This window comes from Tenrec ecaudatus, chromosome 2 (assembly GCF_050624435.1).
Source record: "Tenrec ecaudatus isolate mTenEca1 chromosome 2, mTenEca1.hap1, whole genome shotgun sequence".
NCBI lineage: Eukaryota > Metazoa > Chordata > Mammalia > Afrosoricida > Tenrecidae > Tenrec > Tenrec ecaudatus.
In genome coordinates, this window is record NC_134531.1 from 137,871,825 (window position 1) to 137,892,695 (window position 20,871).

A 20,871-nucleotide genomic window follows, 5' to 3' on the forward strand; every position below is an offset into this window, starting at 1 on the left:
CAGTAGCCAAATGACAGTGATGAAGCAGCAATGGAAATAATGCTATGGTTGGGGGTCACCACCACATGAGGAATTGTATTAACGGTCGTGGCATCAGGAAGGTTGAGAACCACAGCTCTAGAGGGAGATGCAAAGTGGAGCAAAGGTCAGGTTGTAGATCCACTCCCTCTAATCCAGGTGGTCCTTTTAAAAGAGGTCAATAAAAATTTATCATGAATGAAGCCCACACATTCACACGGAAAACTTATGCCATGGACAGGAATTTATTCTTCCTATTCAGTAAGAGCACCCCATTCCAAATTCCCTGCTTAGAGCTGCAATTCCATCCAAGAGATACACTAATTACATTTTTTAAACCTTTCAACAAAAAAAGACTCGTTTGAGAAGGAAAAAAAATCACCCCCAACAGGGCAGGGTGGTGGGGTTAAAGCTCTCCTCCACGCTAACATTACATTTTCATTTGGGACTGAAAAGGCTCAGTGAAAGCAGACAAAGCCCTCTTTTGACTAGGCTGTCCCCAGAGGTGCTCCTCTGGCAGGCCCCGCCTAACCCACACCCCACTGCATTCTCCGCAAATGGACGCTCCAAGAGTCCTGTGCGAGGCCAGAGAGGTACCCCACCTTTGCTCAGCTCAAAGCGGCTTCACTTGGGGGCAGCGCGTGTTAGCGACAGGTACACCTTGTGGCTATCATGTCTTCATATTCTTTATACGCGATCGAGCCGTCAGGCTCAATGGTTAGCACGCTCAAGGGGCTATAGTTGGCAGGCACACACGCCGGCCTGGGCACGGAGGAGTCCAGCTTCTCGTGGATGACGTTCTGCACCATGGTGTGCACCGGGGAGCCATAGCGGTGCCCCACGGCCCGGGGACAGTCCCCCTTGCAGAACCGGGGGTTGTATCGGTGCGGGGCCACAATCCAGTTGTCCCACTTGAGCTGACTGAAGCTCAGTCGGAAGTCATGGAGCTCACACTCGTTTTGGGGAAACAGAAACTGTTTGAAGTACTCACTCAAATTGAGGGAAGCTGGAACCAGGGGGCCCTGCATTTTCGACCCGGCAGTTCCCTGCCCTCTGCGGTGTCGGGGATGGGGACCGGCAGCGGGGCCACACTCAGCAGCCTCGGTCCCCACAGGGCATGCAGCCAGGCCTCGCTCCTGCCCAGGGCTCCGCTGAGAGTGGAGAGAAACCCACCTGTGGTAGGCCTGAGCGCTCGTGTCATTCAGGAACAGGAGCAGTGCCGGGGGGACCAGAAGAGATGTGTTGAATGGCCTGGCCTGTGGCCGCAGCCGGTCTTCCTCACACACAAAGGTGACGGACATGCAGATGTTCCGCTTGTTGGAGGCCACTAGAGGCTGAAGGAGCGGAGTGACATCCATCTCGATCCATTGGCGCTTCTTTCTAAATTCGAACTGCGAGTTGAAGGTCAAGGCGCCTGGAGCTCCGGGAGTCGGGGTCGTCTTGCCGGAAGGCCTCGCTTCTCGGACCTCTAGGCTGCACTCGCAGTGAGCTGCAGCGGGCAGAGAGGCCGAGTGGTTGAAAGTGTACCGCAGGACCGACTTGAGCAGGTGCTCGGGAGCCGTGACACTGTCCAGGTGAAACAGCAGCTCCACGGCGAGGATGCCTGGGAAGGGACAGGCAAGCCACCAGTCAGGTTGGGTTCCAAGTCAAACAAAGCAACAGCACTGCTTAACACGCTCCGGCTCCTCCTGAGCTTACAAATAAGTCCAGCAAGTTACATAGAAGGCACCTCTCTGCTCATGACCAGCAACTGCAACCGATGTTTCATCGCCACCAAAAGCCGTTTTGATGGTGAATTACAAAAGCAAGGAATCCTGCAATCTGAGCATTTGGGGCCTTACTAACTTGCTGCAAACATAAGGGAAGTTAATAAGGAGCATTTTTCCCCTGGAATCTCTAGAGAGAAAAGCACTTCACTTACCGGACTGGTGCTAAAGACATTCTTACCCCTGGCAGGCATTTTCAATCAAAACCTCATGGTCGTGGAGTCATTTGACTTCCTTGAGTAAACTGAGAACACTGGAGGCTGGACCCCAAGCAGGTTCTAGCCGCCCTGAAAGCAATAGCTCAGCAAGGAGGTCCTCCCAGCAGCCCAGCTGGCTTTGTAGGGTTCCAACAACTGCTCTAAGTCAGGAACTCATGAGCATGAGGATTGTTGTTTTTGTTTTTAACATTCTCTCTCTCTCTCTCTCTCTCTCTCTCTCTCTCTCTCTCTCTCTCTCTCTCTCTCTCTCTCACACACACACACACACACACACACACACACACACACATTCCTTATGCTGAATTACATAAGGACTGACTCTTCCAAATGTTCAAATAGAGACATAAGCTTATCCTCTCACAGAAAGCAACACAAAAGGGAATTTAAGCAAACTTCCTGGTCAGCAACTTGGCAGAGTTGAAAGGATAAGCAAGTACAAGATGCTCAGCCCCAGTCTTGACTTTTGGACAAGATGTCCCGCCTCTCAGGCTTCAGAGCAGTGGTTCTCAATCTTCCTAATGCTGCGACCCTTTAATACAGTCCCTCATGTTGTGTTGACACCCAACCATAAAATTATTTTCGTTGCTACTTCATAACTGTCATTTTGCTACTGTTATGAATCAGGTGACCCCTGTGAAGGGTCATTCAACCCCCAAAGGGGTTAAGACCCACAGGTTGAGAACCGCTGCTTGAGCGTCAATAGCTCCAGAAGTCTCTCATCTTGGCCCACCTGAACCCAGCCTCAGGGGCATCAGGAAAGAAACAGAACAAGCTCCAGAGTTGTTTGAATTTGAATGCTGGGCACCACATAAATCTGAACGCCATCAAAGGAGCACGACTCAGCTCCGTTCTTTCACTGAAATGCCCAATTTACCCAGCTAACCTAGCTGCTCCGACACACCTGTCACCTGGTTCTCAGGAGTTTGCTTGTGCTGGGCACCGGGCGTGAAGAGCCGAACAGTGTTGTAGAGGTGACTTCTGGTCGCCTTAGGGATCCCCTCCTTGGTAGCATATGCTTTATAGAGCCTCTTCATGTAGCGCAGAGCTCTCCAGTCTGGCTGCAGCCTCGGGGGCCCATCTCGCTCGTCAGACAGAACCTTGAAGAGAGGGGGAAGGAGGCCAGAAGGGTCCCTCCTATCGAGAGGCTGAAGCAAGGGCCAAGGCTCAGGTTCCAACTCAACACTACCTGAGATCTCAGCTTCCCCCTGAGAAGCCTGAGAACCATAGCTAATAGGAAAAGACAGCCAGGCAAAGCACCAACACCAAAGGAGGACTACGCCAGGAAGGGCCATGGCTTGGAAGAACTACCAAGGAACACATTTCCCCACACCACTCTGCTTTCTGAAGGCCAGGAAGACCCTGGCTTGCTCTCTTAAAACATGTGTGTGGGGAGACAAGCGTTGCTTCCGTAATTGACCTCAAGGGTGCCTAGCTGCGGATAATTTTATCAGCTCGATATCATGCAGCTGATAACAGCTGACGTGGATCATTTGTGCTCATTTGACACAAATTTATTTGGGTCGTTCTCTATTTTCTCGTGGACGTTAGAGAAAACACATTGGCCTGTGGCTATCCCAACGGGCCAGGTACATCGCTTAAAGACGAAGAACTGAGAAATCAGCTTAAAATAGAAACTCCTTTATGTCAGTGAAATTAGGATACTGAAAATATTCCTTGGGTGTTTGCCGAAACTTCCAGCACACGTGGACAAATTATTGATGATGATACTCTGATCTGTTGATACGTAGTTTATGGTATTGGGTTTACTCTTCTTCTCCACCTTCATCATGTCTCCCATTTCCAGGTGCTTACCAATAAGTACGTTGGCAGTAATTACTTATTGAATGATGATTTGGAGAACAAAGGTCACAATCGCTGTAGAAATTCCAGAGTGCAAAGAACTATTAGGTTGTCCAGGCTTCCCAGGTGGCGGCTTATTATAGAATGGGGTACTGGTATTCCCACTGGACACTAAATCCCTGGATTAGGAAGGTTGGGTTTATGGAAAATTCATAGTTGTCCGTGAATGTTGTGTAAATTTGATCTCACTTTAAAACAATTAAGGAGTCCTAGTGGCCTCGGGGGTTTCTGAGTTGCTGCTAGCTAACTACAAGGTCAGGAGTTCGAACCCTTCAAACACTCTGTGGGAGAAAGTCGGGGCTCTTTGCTCCTGTAAAGATTTACAGCCTAGATTTATGTGGCTATATTTATAGGTTTAGTATTAAGGTGGCAGAAGAACCTTGGGCCTCTACTCAAGCACTCCCTCAACGCATGAATACTTTCTGTTATTAAATTGGCATTCTATAATGCCCACCCTCGTGACACAACTGCTGAAGCCAAAGCGGGTAAAAAAAAATGTTACCATAGTGAATGAAGGGGGAAGTGCAGAGTGGAGACCCAAAGCCCATTTGTCGGCCACTGGAGATCCCCTCACAGAGGGGTCTAGGGGAGGGGATGAGTCAGTCAGGGTGTGATGTAGCACCAATGAAGAATACAGCTTTCCCCCAGTTCCTAAATGCTTCCTCCCCCCCCAACTACCATGATCCGAATTCTACCTTGCAAGTCTGGATAGAGCAGAAGAAGTACACTGATGCAGATGGGAGCTGGAGGCACAGGGAATCCAGGGCGGATGATCCCTTCAGGACCCGGGGGTGTGAGGGGCGATACTGGGAGAGTAGAGGGTGAGTGGGTTGGAAAGAGGGAAACGATTACAAGGATCTACATGTGACCTCCTCCCTGGGGGACGGACAACAGAAAAGGGGGTGAAGGGAGATGCCGGACAGGGCAAGATATGACAAAATAATAATTTATAAATTATCAAGGGCTCATGAGGGAGGAGGGAGTGGGGAGGGAGGGGAAAAAGAGGACCTGATGCAAAGGGCTTAAGTGGAGAGCAAATGCTTTGAAAATGATTAGGACAAAGAATGTACAGATGTGCTTTACACAATTGATGTGTGTATATGTATGGATTGTGATAAGAGTTGTATGAGTCCCTAATAAAATGGTTTTTTTAAAAAAAGATTTACAGCCTCTGACACACACAGGGCAGTTGTGGTCTGTCCTATGGGGTCGTCATGAGTTGGAATTGCTCAGCGGCAGTGAGTTTGGTTTGGTTTTTGAAACAATTGAATGAGCTCTACTCACAGCAAATTCTTCATCACTATCACCTTCCCATGCTGCACACGTGCACCTTTTACACCGTCACTGGGAATGCGGCAAGCCTTTTCTTTCATGAAAACCCCAAACCCACTGCCAGCGACCCGGCTGATTACTACTTGAGACTGCAAATCTTAACAGGAGCAGACATCTCTGCCTTTGAAGTGGCTGGTGTGTTTGAAACGTTGATGTTGTGGTTACCTGTCCTAAGCTTACCCCACAGTGCCACCAGGGCTAAGACTAAAACTATATACATCTGTTCTTACTTACAAATAAGAATTAGGAACAATCTCATTCAGAACATTGAGACTGCCTGTTCTTGCAGTCCCATTAATCTTAACCCATTAAAAAATACATATAATCTCTTGATAGCCTTAGTTGGTCAGGTCTGCATATCCATCCGTACATATTTTGGTTGAAAGGTTTAGAGATGTTCACAGGTGATAGAAAGCAAATGTTTTATTTTTGTGGGTTTTTTCAACCCTAAGTACTTATGTTCTTACATTGATACTCAGACTAGGTTAGCGATTATATTTTTGAAGAAAATGGGGCAAAAGGGCACCATGAAAATCCAAAGCGTGGGGACATGCATGCCACCTGGAAGGAGACCATTTGCTGGAAGAAAGTCAACCTATACTCAGAAGGCAGTACCTAAACGGATAAAACCGATCTGTCTGCAAAACATAACCTCATTGCCTGACAAGCCTCCTTTCGAGATGGTCTGTCCCAGCGTTACAAAACACTCCCAGCTACTGCATGGGGGCCTCCCTCATTCACACCCAGCCATCCCCTCAATTCCAACTCAGCGACCCTAGAGGAGAGGGGGACTACCCGTGAGGATTGTCGCAGCTGCAGAGAGAGGGCTTACTCCTAAAACTTCGTGGGAAAATGGGATGAAAAGAACCTTTTGAGGTCCTCTCATGTTGGCCAGTAATTCCACTAGCAAACGTGTACTGATACTAGATCCTTATGCAGCCAACTGATTTCGTCATTTCATCTACTAAGTCAGTAGACCGCAGAAGTGATGCGCCTTGGGGAAGACACAAGAACACGGTCACAGGGAACACCTGGCCTCCCAGAGGCCAACAGGATTGCGGTCACCACAGCAACCCTCGCCCCTCCCCGCAGGGCTCGCAAGCAGAGAACCCCTTCCTTCCGCCTGACGGCCGCGCATCCACTGCTTAGCAATTATCGAAGCTTCCAGCGTAGCGGAATGCGGGGGCCGTTCTTCTGTCATCCTGGGGAAGGCTACACTGCAGTTAGGGGTCCTGAGAAGCCCGAGAGCCACGTAATCCATGGCTTAAGGGAAGCCCTTTTCAGTTGCTGCCGTGCGATGGCAGCTCCCGGCCACGATGGCCCGACGCCTCGGCCGAGCCCTGTCCCTTAGGCAAGTCTGTGCCCGTCCGCACACAACCGGAGCCTGGACACGCGACCTTCCACGCGACGCAGCAATACCCCCTACGTCCTCCACGAAGCCCCGCCCGCGGGCCAGGCCCCGCCCCTCGACCAGGCCCCGCCCCTCCACCCAGAACAGGGAGTAACAGCGCCTCCCCGAGACTGCAGGGAGATGGTATTTCCCGGAAGAGGCGTCACGGTGGCCAACAGCGGCTTCCTAGTCGGCCGGAAGTGACGGACGAGCCCGGCGAGTCTTGCGGCTGTGGAGGGCGAGGTGACCCGGGGGGAGCGGGCTCGGGCGGGCCGCGCCGGGCGGTGGCGGGGGCGTTGCGTCGGGGCGCGGTCCGGGTCGGATCGAGGGGCGGCCGGGTGCCGGGAGGGCTTCTGGGGCTGGAGACCCCGCGCCAGGGGCGGCGCATCGCGGGCCCGAATCGAACACCTGTCCTCCGCCCCCCCCCGGCCCTGCAGGCGCCGCCGCGAAGATGGGCCGCGAGTTTGGGAACCTGACGCGGATGCGGCATGTCATCACCTACGGCTTGTCGCCCTTCGAGCAGCGCGCCTTCCCACACTACTTCAGCAAGGGCATCCCCAACGTGCTGCGCCGCATGCGGGCGTCCATGCTGCGCGTCGTGCCCCGTGAGAGCCGTGGGCCGGCCGGGCGGGAAGGGGGGACGGGGCCCCGGCCCCAGCTCGGGTGCTGGCCGCCGGGCAGGCGCTGTACCTGCGGGCCCTCCTTACACATGCGTGACGGCCTTCCGGGCCAGTCACATCATCCTCTTAACTTCGCAAGGGGCCAGAGTTCAGTGACTAGCCCAAGGTCACACGTGTGACCGCCACGCCTTCCTCTGAGGTCACACTGCACCTTTCCTGGTCTGTGAGGAAACGCACGTGTGCGGGCAGAGACATCGGGGTGACCGTGGAACAGCATCGTGAAAATAACCCCCAAGCCCGAGTTTGCCGCTTTTAAATAGTTAAGACGATGCATCTTTTGTTAGATGCCCGATCTTCCAAAGAACACACGTGTAGCAGAGGAGGGCCCGTTGCTGGCTCGAATGGCCCGCCGTCAAGTGGGCCTTGACCTGATGCGGAGGGCGGGATTTGCTGGAAGGAAGGCTAACTGAGGGTCCCAGGTCATGACCTCATTGCTTACGCTTTTTGATTTTGACAGCATTTGTGGTGGTTTATCTTGTCTACACGTGGGGGAACGAGGAGTTTGAGAAATCCAAGAGGAAGAATCCAGCGACCTATGAAAATGACAAATGAGCAACTCACCTGGCTGATGTTTTCCGGTCCCTGAAATACCCTTCGCTGGTAGAGGAGTTTGCATTGTAGTTGTCTTGAATACAGAATAAATGTCTTATGGGATATGTTGTCGCATTTTTCTGAGCAGAGCGCTTGGTGTGATTGCTGATCCTGAAACTCATCCCCTAAGTCAGGAGTATCAAACTGGTGGGCCGCAGGCGGCCCCTGAGGTAATTTTTTATATGTAATTTAAAATGTTAACGAGAGAATTGTGTGTATGGTTTGCCTCAATCTCCCCGAAGTGCTATTTTCTTCGTAACAGTTTTTTTTCTATTTTCATTTTACTTCAGAGCATTCTGGACCACAAGATTACCTCGGGGGCTGCCAGATTTCCACCCCTGTCCTAAGCATAAGACCTGACCAGGCTGGCTAGTTTGGGAGTTGGTAAAGAATCGGGCTTTCTCCTGTTTAGATCTACAAGAAAGTGCCTGCCTGCCAGGGTGGGTGCCATAGACTGTGGGGATCGCAGATTCTTGGCCCCCTGTCCAATGATAAAATGTAGTGATCCTGTGCTTCTGTACTGTACTCTTCAAAACACTCTCAAACCACAACCATGTTTGCAGTAAGTAGCATTGTTAAGCTCATTTTGCAGATCAGGAGGCAGGCACAGTAGAGGTTAAGTAACCAGCTCAAAATTACAGTCTAAATAGTGGACTCTGGAGCCAGTTTGTGTACTTCAGCATCAGACTTACTGTCTTTGCCCCTAAGGCAAGCTTGAGCAGAAATCAACTGTGAAAGATGAGGTAACCCCTTGGCCTGTGCCTGGGAGCCAAGAAAATATTTAAGCACAAGTAGCCTATAAAATTTGGCTTTTTTGTGAAGAAATTTGCTGCTCTAGACCCTTTAGTATAAAAGATACCCTGAAGCGGGAGATGGTGAGTGCACTATGGTGACCGTAGTTGCTGTCCATGCTGGTTCTAGACACTTTCTTCTAAGGGTACTTTCTGATCTAGAGCAATCTCTTTTGAAAAATGCCGGGTAAACTATAAATACGTGATTGTGAGGCACAATAAGGGGGGAAAGCTGAGTCAGAGTTGGCCCCAGACCCTTACGAGTGTTTCTTCACTCAGCAACAGTAACCTCTGTTCTGCAGCCTGTTTCTCACCATGAGCGAGAATATAATAATACACGGTTACAAGGTTGTGATAATGTCCGATGTGAGGAATAGGCCCAACAAGATGGCAAACTGATAAAAACTCGTTTTACCTAACAGCCCAGTTTTCCTGGTTTTGGTTTTTTGTTTAAATTTGAGAGCGTGATACCTGATGGGCAGAGTCGAGGAGTCCTCTAAGTATTGATAGTTGCGCAGACCTGAGAGGTGCATGGTCCCCTCAACTTTACATCGCTGGTCTGGACAGGTCTCGAATCTCAGCAGGTCCCTGGTTTTAACACCAAGCTTCCTAGAATGAACACGACCCTCTCCCAGCCTAATTTTACTGATGACTTTATTTCCCCATTGTTGCTTCTTTGGTGACTTCAAGTGAAAAAAAATCCAATTTGCCTTTCCCTCAGCTCAGACAAATCACCCAGTAAGTTGGTCTTAGCCCTTCAGGTGCAGGAGTGCCCCGCTGTGAATGAAGCACCGCTAACACGGTTCGGCTGCTTAGAGGCCCTGGGTCTCACTGTGTAGCACGCACTGGTAATGAGGTGGGTGGGGATAGGAGCTGTCACAGCTTGTGCCCTTGTACATGTGTGGCTAATTTTAGGGACCATTCCCTGAAACCCACCAGGAAAAAACCGGGGTAGAGGCTTTTACAGGGAAGGTGGAAGAGCAGGTACTGTGAACGTCAAAGCCTCTGCCTGCCTGGAGCCTCCAACTCAATGGACCTGTGAGGAATGGCTATTATCCACTTTTCTTCGCTTTCCTCAAGCAGGCCTCCCACCCCCCAATCATAGGTGGAAGAGGAAGTGCTCCACTCTGTCCACATACTGCCAAAGATGTAGGTCTGGTGCCGGCCCACAGCCTGTGCGCGTTCCAGCCAGCAAAAATTCCAAGTACACTTTGACCCGTTGTTGAAATGTTACCTGGAAAAGATGTTCCATTTCAGCCTTTCATCTTTTATTAGGCACCTCATGCTCAGGGGCAGCAAAAAAGCTTCCAATTACTTCCAAATCTTAATGATCTCTGCCTGGAATGCGTTTCAAACAGCTGCTCAGGTGTCTATATCCCTCATTCTCTCGTTTCATCCTGGGCACTTAGCAGCATGTAAACTAATCCGTTGAAACCCCTAAATGCCTACCTGACAGGCCCGTCGCCCTGCCTAGGCCTCAGGTTCCAGAGTGCCGGCCAGCTACGCATTCTTTACTCTCTTTAACCTCATTTCGAGAAACGGGTTTTTGCCTTTATGCAGTTGACTGTCTTTCTTCTTGGGGCTAAAATTGATAGACTGCCCAAGCCTGTGTGCATTCAGCTTAGTTGACAGCACCTGTCCAGATCCCTAAAGTGACTTGAAAACTTGTCTGAGAAAAAGTCACACGCTCTCTGCAATGCAAGCGTTTTCAGCATGAATTCATATGTAGTGCGCCTTGCTTCTAACTGGCGGAGAGGCTTACACAGTTAACACGTTAAGAACAGAGAATATATGATGAAATCATTCCTTACAGTAATTACTTCTGGTAACAGTTACTGAGTCTTATTTTTTGAGGGAGGGAAGTGGCATACAAGACAGACACGAGGCTGTGTTATTGCCATGTTGTCCCCCTCGCCCCACTTTCACAATTCTCACAAAAGGCTAGGTTGGTTTTGCTTGGTGCACAGATTGGAGGGTTGGGAAGAAATCGCTTACTTTGGGATGAGCAAAATTCATTTGGCACCTTGTCACTCCAGGGTGGTTTAGCCCTGAGTCCAGAGACCCAACTGGCTCTAGGACATCGCGTCGTTCAGTTTTCTGCTTATCTAATCAGATTTGTGTTCTTGGCCAATATTCGTTCACTAGGTCACCACATCGCCTCTTCCCTCCCCCTAGCTCCTAGTTAAGCCCCTACCTGTTACATCCAGCATATAAACTCAGAGATTACAGATGGGTGTGGAGTGCTAGTCTTGCACTAGTAGGGTGGGGTAGGTGGATTAGACCTGGATCTATTCTCAGTGTTCCTAACATGTTGTTGGCAGTGTTTCCCTCCACGATCCTAAGAGGACTGGGCCCAGGATAGACCCATCTCTGGCGTCAAACCTTGCTCGATCCCAGTTCTGGGGCCCCCCCAACGCACCCCTCCTTTAGTGAGAGGTCCCCTCCACCCCCAATGATTGCCCCCCATCCTGTTCCACCTTCAGCTGTGCTGCATCTCCTCCACTTTTCCTTGAGGTAAGGAAACAAGCAACTCATCCAAACAGCCAATTCTGAAGTTGTGAAGGGCCTCCAAAAGATGTCACTTTCTGAGCCCTGCTACAGCTGAGGAAAGAACTGTGTTGCAATTGTCTTGGTTAATGCTTCTGCATCACAGGAAGATCTAGTCTTAGGAATCTCCTTACGCAGAAATTACACCTTTGCCCCAAGTTTATTCAGGATCCCATGTCATCATGACTGTTTGGTAAGGCATGCCCTTTCTTGCTCTTGAAATCTGTAGCAGTTCCGACTTGGGTACATTGCTCATAAGCTGCTGTTTGGGGGTTGGGTAAATTTTCCCAGTTCGCTGCCTGCTTTCGTGAAGCTGCAGCAGATATGCTGTGTAAACGGCCCCCACAAATTCTGGAGGAGAGCCCGTCAGGATTTGCCATCGATCTTCCAAGCTCTCCCACTGCTTTAGAAGCTCCTCACTCATGTGTGTTTAAAACAGAACCACAAAGACTTGATTGCCCTTCCCGTGGGAGACGTGGCAGGTGGGTCAGATGGTGAATTTTCTTTATCTGGGTAATCATTCCACCTGAGACGCCATCTAGAGCAGGTAATACCGGGCCTGGGGCACTGCAGCCCTGGCTTGCGAAGTACCCTCCGCAAAAGGGAGATGAGGCCTTTGTCCAATTTCCTGGACACAACAGGCCAGTTCCTCTTTCCCAGACAAGGCTAAGGTTCAATACCATTTCTGAAGACCTCATTATTAAAATTCTATTTTGATTAGAATGATCTCATCAGGCTATTTTGGACCCAAAACGTGGCCAGATGCCTGACCTCCCTCAGTTGCTTCATGCGGCTTCCAAAAAGGAGAGGGCAGTGCTGACTTTTGGTAACATGGGGGAGAGGGTCCAAGCCAGCAATCGTCCCTCGGAGTCCAGATGGGGCATCAGTGAATACAACGTGCCCAAAGGCAGACTCTGAGCACATTCTGCTGGTAGACATTAACTTATTAAATGGACCCTGATTGCAAACACAAACTTTGCCCTCATCTCTTCTGGCAAAGAGGAGAATTTCAGCCTATAAAAGGAAGTGGGGACCAGGACTGACCTGACTCAGACACTCTCCTGCCGGGATGCTGCACCTCAAACTCTTTGCAGTGCTTTTGACCTGCCTGTTGCTGGTGGGCCAGGTAAGGAAGGGTGTGCGGTGTACGTTGTGTGTGCTGGTGAATTTGGGAACCAGACTCAGTCTTAGCCAGGCTGAAGGAAGGTTCCTCTGCTCCGAATGAGTAGCATCTTGGGGGGAGGAGGGGAGGGTCATTCTTTTAGGATGCACTCCAGAATAGTACCTCTAACATAACCGAGGCCCGCTCCTCTCTGCCCTACAGGTAGACGGCTCCCCGGTTCCGGCACGGGGCCCAGCCAAGAGAAGACTGCAGAGAATGACCCCGTTCTGGAGAGGAGTGTCCCTTAGGCCAATTGGAGCCTCCTGCCGAGATGACTCGGAGTGTACCACGAGACTGTGCAGGTGCGCCTCACACCTGGGGGCAGGGGTGGCCCTGGGACGCTGGAACCACAGGCCAAGGATTAACACTAGTTGGGAAGGGTGACTGAGGTGAAATCAGGCTGGAAACTTCCTGAAGGAGAATCCCTTGAGAGGCAAGTACAGGTCCCATGAAAAGGGGGTACCTTTCCCTTTCTTTGGCTTCCCAGAGACTGGATCAATGAGTAGAAGAAAATGCAACAGAGGCTTCCCAGGACACTGTCGGATATTTGTCTTAAAAATCACCCTTTTCTTCCCTCTAGAAAGAGACGCTGTTCCCTGAGTGTGGCCCAGGAATGATGTGTACCAGGAAGAGGGCCGCACTCACCTACAATGCTCCGTTCTATGGAATATTGATGAACTGCATTTTGGAGACACCTAAGAGAAGCAATCTTGTATTTTTAATATTTAAAGACAGATGTGTGCTTTAATTAAGTCTCCATTTCTTCTTAGACTGTTATTTGGATAGACATGACTGAAATTTTCAACTTGAGTTTATTTTTTATATGTACACTATTAAATGCCTCACACTGAAATTCTGGCTGGCCGTCTGGATTCAAGCTTCCGAGTGGTAGGTTCACTTGTTTACCACCGGGAAAATAAAATAGCCCTTGTCTAAGAATCTGTTGGGTGTGAAGGAAATAACGCTTTTTCAAGAAATACAGGCCATCCAGACGGGTGCAGGGCAGGACTTTAGCAGGAGCTGTGAGGCCAGACCTGGCCACTTCAGTAGCCGTGTGGCCCTGGGCCCCAAGCTCATCAACATCCCGTACGGAACCCTGAAGTGCAAATATGGCAAGCTGGCCCCTGCCACTTAACGACGGGCCCAAGTCTATGAATGCTTGAACGTGTGCCAGAATCGGAAGAAATGTCCAGTTTGATCAAACAACAGTAATAACGGCCCAAGCCACCAAGAACACACAAAGAACGTGTCCGAGGTTTCTGCTGGAGCGGGCTACGTGGGGAAGCAAGCACAGGCCCCCGGTCCGCACGTCGGCACGTCCGTCACCAGGAAAGGAGGGCTGGGCTGGGCGAGAAGGGCATGGAGAGAGGTGCAGTAGGGCAAAGCGCACGGGTTTATAAAATGGTCATACAGAAAATCTATGGGATATTTATTCAACTTAGCTTCTCCAGCTATGGTTTGGCATTATACAAAGCATCTTAATGACACAGTAGAGTTAAAAAGATCTTTACAAATTGAAATGTGATACCCTTGTCTCCAAATATTTTAATTGCCATAAATTTGTTTAAAAATACACATTAAACGCATGTTTGACACTCTAAACTTTCTATAATCTCAATACCACAAAATACATATAATATACTATACAGATGTGGAAAAATCTAGTTAGTATATAATACTTTGCTCACCGTTAACAGCTGTATAATGTGAAATGCACATACTGACTTAGAAATTCTAGCTTTTGAGCCCCAAAGTACCTCTGAAATCTTAATGTATTGCAACAAATAAAAATCACAGTATATAATTGAAGTTTTGGTTGAAAACGTCAGATGCCTAAATATTTTGGATAAAAGAAATGTAAAACAAAGATGTGGATCATGTACAAACAAAGGCATCCTATCAGGTGCTAACAGTACCTTTCTGAAGAATTAACAAGGCTTTTAATTTATCAGTGGCATTACCTCCCCTCCAAAACCCTCCCCAAATATCAAACCATTATTCACCAAATAATTTTAATTTCAAATAAAAGGATTTTTAATAAATATATAAGCATTTCCATCCTCCATATACAAAACTTCTTAAAACCGTTCAAAACGGAGGCTAGATAGAAATTTTCATAACCACGGTTCCCAAAGCCATCTGGTCCTCAACGGTGGTACCCTTCCGGTACTGCCTCCCACCAAGTCAGCTCTGTCGGTGAGCCGCCCCCCAGAACTGTTGAATGCGCGTGGCAATGATTATCCAGGTGTGTGCAAAACACTGTCCGATGGGGACACGTCCTGTACAGCAACGATAAATGCAGCGCTATGGGCCATCATGCGCTTCCGTGTCGCTATTTTCCCAAGGGAACGACAGTGGGTAGGAAACGCCAGTGGTTAAAAGTAGAAAAGAAAGTTCCCGTGGAAGAGGTCAAACCAGACTATCACTAGAATTTCTGGGTGGGAGATTTCCCACACTCATTTACAGGACGTTTTGTTTGCTTGCTTCCTTTTAAGTACTAGGCAATTTATGCTTAACTGAGCAACAGTGGCCAGCAGAGGTCTGGGCTGACAGTCCTCAGTCAGCTTTGTGACGTGACCAAGGCTTGAGCTGCTGTTCCAGGGTGCGAAACCTCTCAATGGCTTGACTGAGCCCTAACCTGAATGCCTTGATGCTCTCTGATTAAGTTCCATGACAAAGGAGACTCCAAAGCTGTCTTTCCAATCTTGTTCTGGAGACGGCAAGTTCTGTTGGATGAACCTCATGGTTCATTTGAACAGGGGCTTAGGGAGGCCGTCTTTCCAAAAACAAACTCATAGCAACCTCCTGTGGGGTTTCCAAGACTGTAACTGCTGACCGGAGTAGAAAGACCCGCGTTCTCCCATGGAGCTGCTGGTGGTTTTGAACTGCCAGCCATGGGGATCGCAGTCCAAGGCGTTTCACCCAACTACTAATTTGCTTTGTATCACTTCCTAGCTTGCTTCTAAGGTCTAGAGTTGTGAACGGAATTTCTCCATGGGCTACATGCAATCATGATATGCTCAGAACCACAGGCAGTTTGGGCCCTTGCCACTATTTATTCCAAGTCACTCAAAAGTTCGTACTCATTATTTCTGTTGCCCTTACAGAACAGTCATCTTGGTTATGCAGTAATATTTATTATTAGGGGGGGAAAGTCTGCCTCTCCGATACAATGAGCGATACAGGATGTTGAAATAAAATGTGTGTTCTGGACCATTAGGAAATATGGATGACAGGAATCTATAAAGGCTTTGAAATGCTTTGCTCCCCGTGTTACTTTTTTTAAAAAAAAAAAGACACTACAATCCACTCATCCCTAGATGATATTCCTGGGACCCAGAGGCAAACTTCTATAACTCAAAATACAATATGAAGCCATTTTGTTCAATAAGCAACTGGAAAATTAAAATCTTTCCCACCCTGTTAAGAGCCCTATTGTACTACAGAAGGGCTCACATATATTTTAAAAGTTAATTTACTAAAAATCATAGTAATTAAGCTTTAACAATCTAAAGGAATACACATTGCACCCTTGAACATTAATATTCAAGGTGTCAACAAGAAAGTGTCTTAGATCGATTTAATAAATAATGTGGAAATAGTTGCACTAAGCTAAAATACTAAACACACACATTTTCTGACAAACTAATTTCATACATACATACATACATATATATAAAGTGTGTATGTGTACATAATTTTAAAATCCAAAGTTGATACCCTCACACCTAGCAGAGTCCACTGAGCACCCTTCCTTAGCACAAGTAGGCATCATTGCTGGAGCTGCCGCTCGGCCACCCTGAATCGCCTAGGGGCTGGCCTCCAGAGCCGCAGCTCCCACTGAGAACAGGTGCCCTGGCTTGGCTCTTGCTTCACAAAGTGAGCTTATTCACTACTCACCTGCAAGTGTGCCAGTCTGTCATTAAATACACAATGAAGCTTTCTGATCTAGTCGGATTACACCTCTCTTTAAAGAAAAGAAACAATTGAGGAGAAACAACAACAGATTTAACAGAGCCACAGTGTGTCCTCCAGGTGCAGCCCAGATGCAAGAGCAAGAGCTCTCAGAGGCGCACGTTACTCTACGGCAGCGGCTCTCCACCTTCCTCGTGCTGCGGCCCTTTCAGACAGTTCCTGTGTGGTGGTGACCCCAACCATACCATGATTTTCGTCGCTACTTCATCAGTCATTTTGCTACTGCTGTGAATCGGGTGAGCCTGTGAAAGGTCGCGGCCCCCAGGTTGAGAGCCGCTGCTCTAGGCTGCTGTGACACTGGGGAGTTCGGTGTTGGCCAACCTTCTCCAGGCTTCGGATGCTACCGCTGTACGATTATTGGAACAGACCAGCGCTCACTGCTTGTCAAGTCACCTCTTGGCTACTTGCACAGAAAATGGTGGCACTGAGGCAAGAAATGGGTTTGGTGTCCACAGCCAGGCTAGTCTTGGCTGGGTTGTGGACGTCTGATTTGCCTGGAAGGGCTCCCCGCAACCCAGGCCGGGCTGGCAAGACCACCATGTGACCACCTCATCCACCATTATTTGGGCATTGGTTGCCTCGAGAGCCCAATGTTGTAGGCTGCTGCCGCTTCCTGGCATCCTAGTGTGGTCTCAAAGAGCAGTCAAGAGAGTAATTTTTAAAAGAGTTGCTATTTCTATTATTAACTATATAGTAAGTACAAGACGAAGTTTTTAGCCACTTGTAAATTTCAGCTGTAAATGGTTAGCAAACACTGAAGACACCTATTGAGGAGGGAGGAACGGTTGCCTGTGTAAGAAAAGAGTTCAAAGGATGTGCCAGGCAGCCGATGACACTGACATTGGAGCAGACAGGCCGGAGGGGGGAGGAGGACAAGGAACGGTGCTTCCACAGACCACAGCATTGGAAAGTCAACTGTTCGAGGACACCATTTTGATCCAATGCCCCTTATCACTGGGAGGAAATATCCTCCACTAGGAAAAGCTTGAATATCCATTCTCTAAGAATTAACACAGTTTTTAAAAAAGAGAGTATCTTCGAGAAAGCAGCACCAGAAACCATGCAGGAAGCTCTGCTTTCACCAAGTAGCAGTGGGGGCCCAGAATGCTCCCGCTGCTTTTCAGGACACACAGATTAGAACATACTGACACCCAGGGGCACCTACTGGCTGCAGATGCTGGAAATCTAGACGCCTGGATGACACTACTAATCCATGTCTAAGACGTCACTGCGAGGTGAGGAACCAGGGCCAGAGAAATGAGAGATGGACAGAATGCAGCCCTGGCCAATGTTATTCTTGTTTTTAAACTAAAAAAATTATCTTGTCCTTCTAAGGAAAATGTTTCTAAAACACATGGTTAAGATTAAATTAGAAAAGCATTCGAGACCACTTCTCCGTGAGGAAAAGGTTAAATTAGACATAATTTGTGGATCTTTATCTTCAATGGTATGTAAACAACAAATTGAGGTCCAAATCTGTGAAGAAGCTACTGGACAATGAACAGTTACAAACTCCAGAAATGAGTGTAAAGGAGACTCAAACACAGAGGACTCGCTGCGCCATTGGACTTGGGGATGTCCTATTCCCTTTCCCTGCTCCCCACCCACAACCTTGACCATCATCTTAAAATACAAGGGCAGTCTTTTGTCTCTTCCTGATTGGAATCTGGAGGCCAAACTTCTTTCCGAAGCACTACTACCCAATGTGTTCGACTAAGTCATGTTCCAAAGTGTTAGCTTTTCTGAAAGAATTCATCTTTATGTAACTCTAAAAGAAGAGAGAAAAGAAACCAAAGCCACGAGGGCTGCCGAAGACCGTCACCCATGCTCGGCTAGGCGAGCTGTTCCTTGCGTAAAACTTCCCCTTGTAAACAATCCAGAGTCTTCGTCTGAAGGGAGGGTTTAAGGCACACCAGACATGATAGGGGCACTCAAAAACAAAGCACAGAAGGGGTACTTCTCCCCTTTGAGTCTACATGCATTTTGGAGAGAAAGGTACTTTGACCGTGCAAGTCTCAGGGGCAGGCTTCTGAAACCAGCCCTGCTCCCCTCGGCTCGCTGAGCGCTCACTGAGGGGCAGTCAATACAAGATAGGCTAATTCACTCGGTCAAGTCAATACTGACTCACAGCGACCCCCTCTATGGGTTTTTGAGACTGTAACTGTTTACAGCAGTAGAGAGCCAAGTCTTTCTCCCTCACAAGATAGGCTTGGAAAGGAGAAATTCGCCACCTCTACAGCAGCCATTAGAACGGTTAAGCTGTAGAGCAAAATGCACATATACAAAGGGCCCCCCATTCTGACATCAGCCACTGCATGCTCCCCATCGGAGTGAAGAAGTCTGGTATGGGGAAAAGCTAAAAAGAATCCCGATGAGAAATTTTAACCTTCCTACGTTACCAATTACAGAGAATTCCGTGGCCTCTCTTGGGAGCTAGCGTCTTCTTAAAACTGTAACTCACTGTTTCAATTAAGTGTCGAATGATAATAGCATGGGTTTAATGAAATCCATAAAGTTCAAGATTGTTCTTTATGAAACGAAAGTCGGCCTGGCCTCTTCTTTAATGCATTAAATGCAAGTTATAGTCACCTTGTGAGGCTGTAGTGTTATTAACACAGTCAACGGTTCTTGAAATAATCATGCCAAATTGGACTCGTTTCATTTTCAGTCACGTAGGGTGCCATCTTCCCACACCTAAGTGATTTTTCATGCGGAGAATATCCTTAATACTAAATACAAATTCTGCAATAAAACTGTAGTTGAGATTTGAAATATCACGTAGCAGGTGTGGACAGGATTTGTCTATATCTAAGGTGAACCAATGCTTACTGTTTGGTAAGAGCTACCACAAAAAGACACTATTAGGTAACAAAGCTCACAAAGTACATAAATAAAAAGGTCTACATTGATTTTATGCTAAATAGTAAACAGTAAATTTGTAAGTAGAAATAACTAAACTAGCCCCAATCTGGGAACTTAAAAAAAATTTTTTTAAATAAATAAAATTTCATTTGATTACTTATGAATAGCAACTGGAATTTCAATCTTATTACAGGTAAGTGAAACTATTTCATCAATGTGCTACAGGCTTAAAAACATTTAAATCATTTTTCATGTTGGGAACATTGAAGGGATCCACTGACATGATAGCTTGGGATTATTAAAAACAACAGCGCACGGACCGGGGAGGGAGGAGAACCATTCCTCGTTCTTAGTGTCGTCTAGCTGGCGTGGCATGGCAGTTTCCTTCGTGAGGTGACACAGTGTTGTGGAGAAAATCAGAGGCAACGAGAATGTGTTCTGTTCAAGATATCAACTTGGCATCCTGGCGAAGCCAGTGCAGTCCCTGCCGGGTGTAACGAACTAGGTCTGTCATGATGCTTGCATTAAAGATGAGAGGGCCCATTACTTTATCCAGTTCAGCAAAGAATTCTAGAAAACCAAAAACACTCATTAAATGACTGCCGCTTTCAAGTCTTTAGTCTCGACTCAGAGTAACATTGCCCCCAACACACAGTCAAAGGCCACTTCCTCCCACACTGAACAGCCCACGGTTCACACTTTAGAGGATCATCGTCCCATAGTCTCCCGAAGTTCTACTTCCCTCCCAAACCACATAACAACTTGAACAGAATTTATGATCAGAAATTAAGGCTTATACGTATAAGCAGAACTCCACAGACTGAAATGATGAATCACTACCATGCGGAAAATATTCCTAGAATGGAGACCAAGTGCCCCAGAACACTCTGTGCTGTTTCTGCATCAGCAGCAAGGGGGTTCTTCAAAGAGGGAGCATATGGCATGCTCCCTACAAGACTGCCTGCGAGGTTAGATGGACAGCACAGGCTGCCTGCGAGGTTAGATGGACAGCACAGGCTGCCTGCGAGGTTAGATGGACAGCACAGGCTGCCTGCGAGGTTAGATGGACAGCACAGACTGCCTGCGAGGTTAGATGGACAGCACAGACTGCCTGCGAGGTTAGATGGACAGCACAGACTGCCTGCGAGGTTAGATGGACAGCACAGACTGCCTGCGAGGTTAGATGGACAGCACAGACTGCCTGCGAGGTTAGATGGACAGCACAGGCTGCCTGCGAGGTTAGATGGACAGCACAGACTGCCTGCGAGGTTAGATGGACAGCACAGGCTGCCTGCGAGGTTAGATGGACAGCACAGGCTGCCTGCGAGGTTAGATGGACAGCACAGGCTGCCTGCGAGGTTAGATGGACAGCACAGACTGCCTGCGAGGTTAGATGGACAGCACAGGCTGCCTGCGAGGTTAGATGGACCGCACAGGCTGCCTGCGAGGTTAGATGGACAGCACAGGCTGCCTGCGAGGTTAGATGGACAGCACAGACTGCCTGCGAGGTTAGATGGACAGCACAGACTGCCTGCGAGGTTAGATGGACCGCACAGGCTGCCTGCGAGGTTAGATGGACCGCACAGACTGCCTGCGAGGTTAGATGGACCGCACAGGCTGCCTGCGAGGTTAGATGGACCGCACAGGCTGCCTGCGAGGTTAGATGGACAGCACAGACT

The 20,871-nt window shown here is 48.4% G+C and overlaps 4 protein-coding genes across 5 annotated transcripts in view; 2 read left to right on the plus strand and 2 right to left on the minus strand.

Moving 5' to 3' along the window:
* Window positions 1-331: 331 nt before the first annotated feature.
* Window positions 332-4,832, minus strand: GDF9 (growth differentiation factor 9). Its single transcript, XM_075541539.1, has 2 exons — window positions 2,904-4,832; window positions 332-1,621 (listed from the first exon to the last, which is right to left on the minus strand). Exons 1-2 carry the CDS (start codon window positions 3,292-3,294, stop codon window positions 663-665), a joined length of 1,350 nt encoding a protein of 449 aa, XP_075397654.1. The 5' UTR covers window positions 3,295-4,832; the 3' UTR covers window positions 332-662.
* Window positions 4,833-6,699: 1,867 nt separating this feature from the next.
* Window positions 6,700-7,920, plus strand: UQCRQ (ubiquinol-cytochrome c reductase complex III subunit VII). Its single transcript, XM_075541538.1, has 3 exons — window positions 6,700-6,827; window positions 7,022-7,189; window positions 7,722-7,920. The coding sequence occupies exons 2-3, from the start codon at window positions 7,036-7,038 to the stop codon at window positions 7,814-7,816; spliced, it is 249 nt and encodes an 82-aa protein (XP_075397653.1). The 5' UTR covers window positions 6,700-6,827; window positions 7,022-7,035; the 3' UTR covers window positions 7,817-7,920.
* A 79-nt stretch (window positions 7,921-7,999) lies between these two features.
* On the plus strand, window positions 8,000-13,354 carry LEAP2 (liver enriched antimicrobial peptide 2). The gene is made up of 2 exons (XM_075541540.1): window positions 8,000-12,319; window positions 12,518-13,354. The coding sequence occupies exons 1-2, from the start codon at window positions 12,263-12,265 to the stop codon at window positions 12,737-12,739; spliced, it is 279 nt and encodes a 92-aa protein (XP_075397655.1). The 5' UTR covers window positions 8,000-12,262; the 3' UTR covers window positions 12,740-13,354.
* Window positions 13,355-17,744: 4,390 nt separating this feature from the next.
* Window positions 17,745-20,871, minus strand: part of AFF4 (ALF transcription elongation factor 4) — a 97,486-nt gene continuing 94,359 nt past the window's right edge. For both annotated transcript variants that reach the window (XM_075541537.1, XM_075541536.1), the window contains one exon: window positions 17,745-19,762. In XM_075541537.1, the coding sequence (XP_075397652.1) occupies window positions 19,635-19,762 (128 nt within the window). In that variant the 3' untranslated portion in view covers window positions 17,745-19,634. The remainder of the gene's footprint in view (window positions 19,763-20,871) is intronic.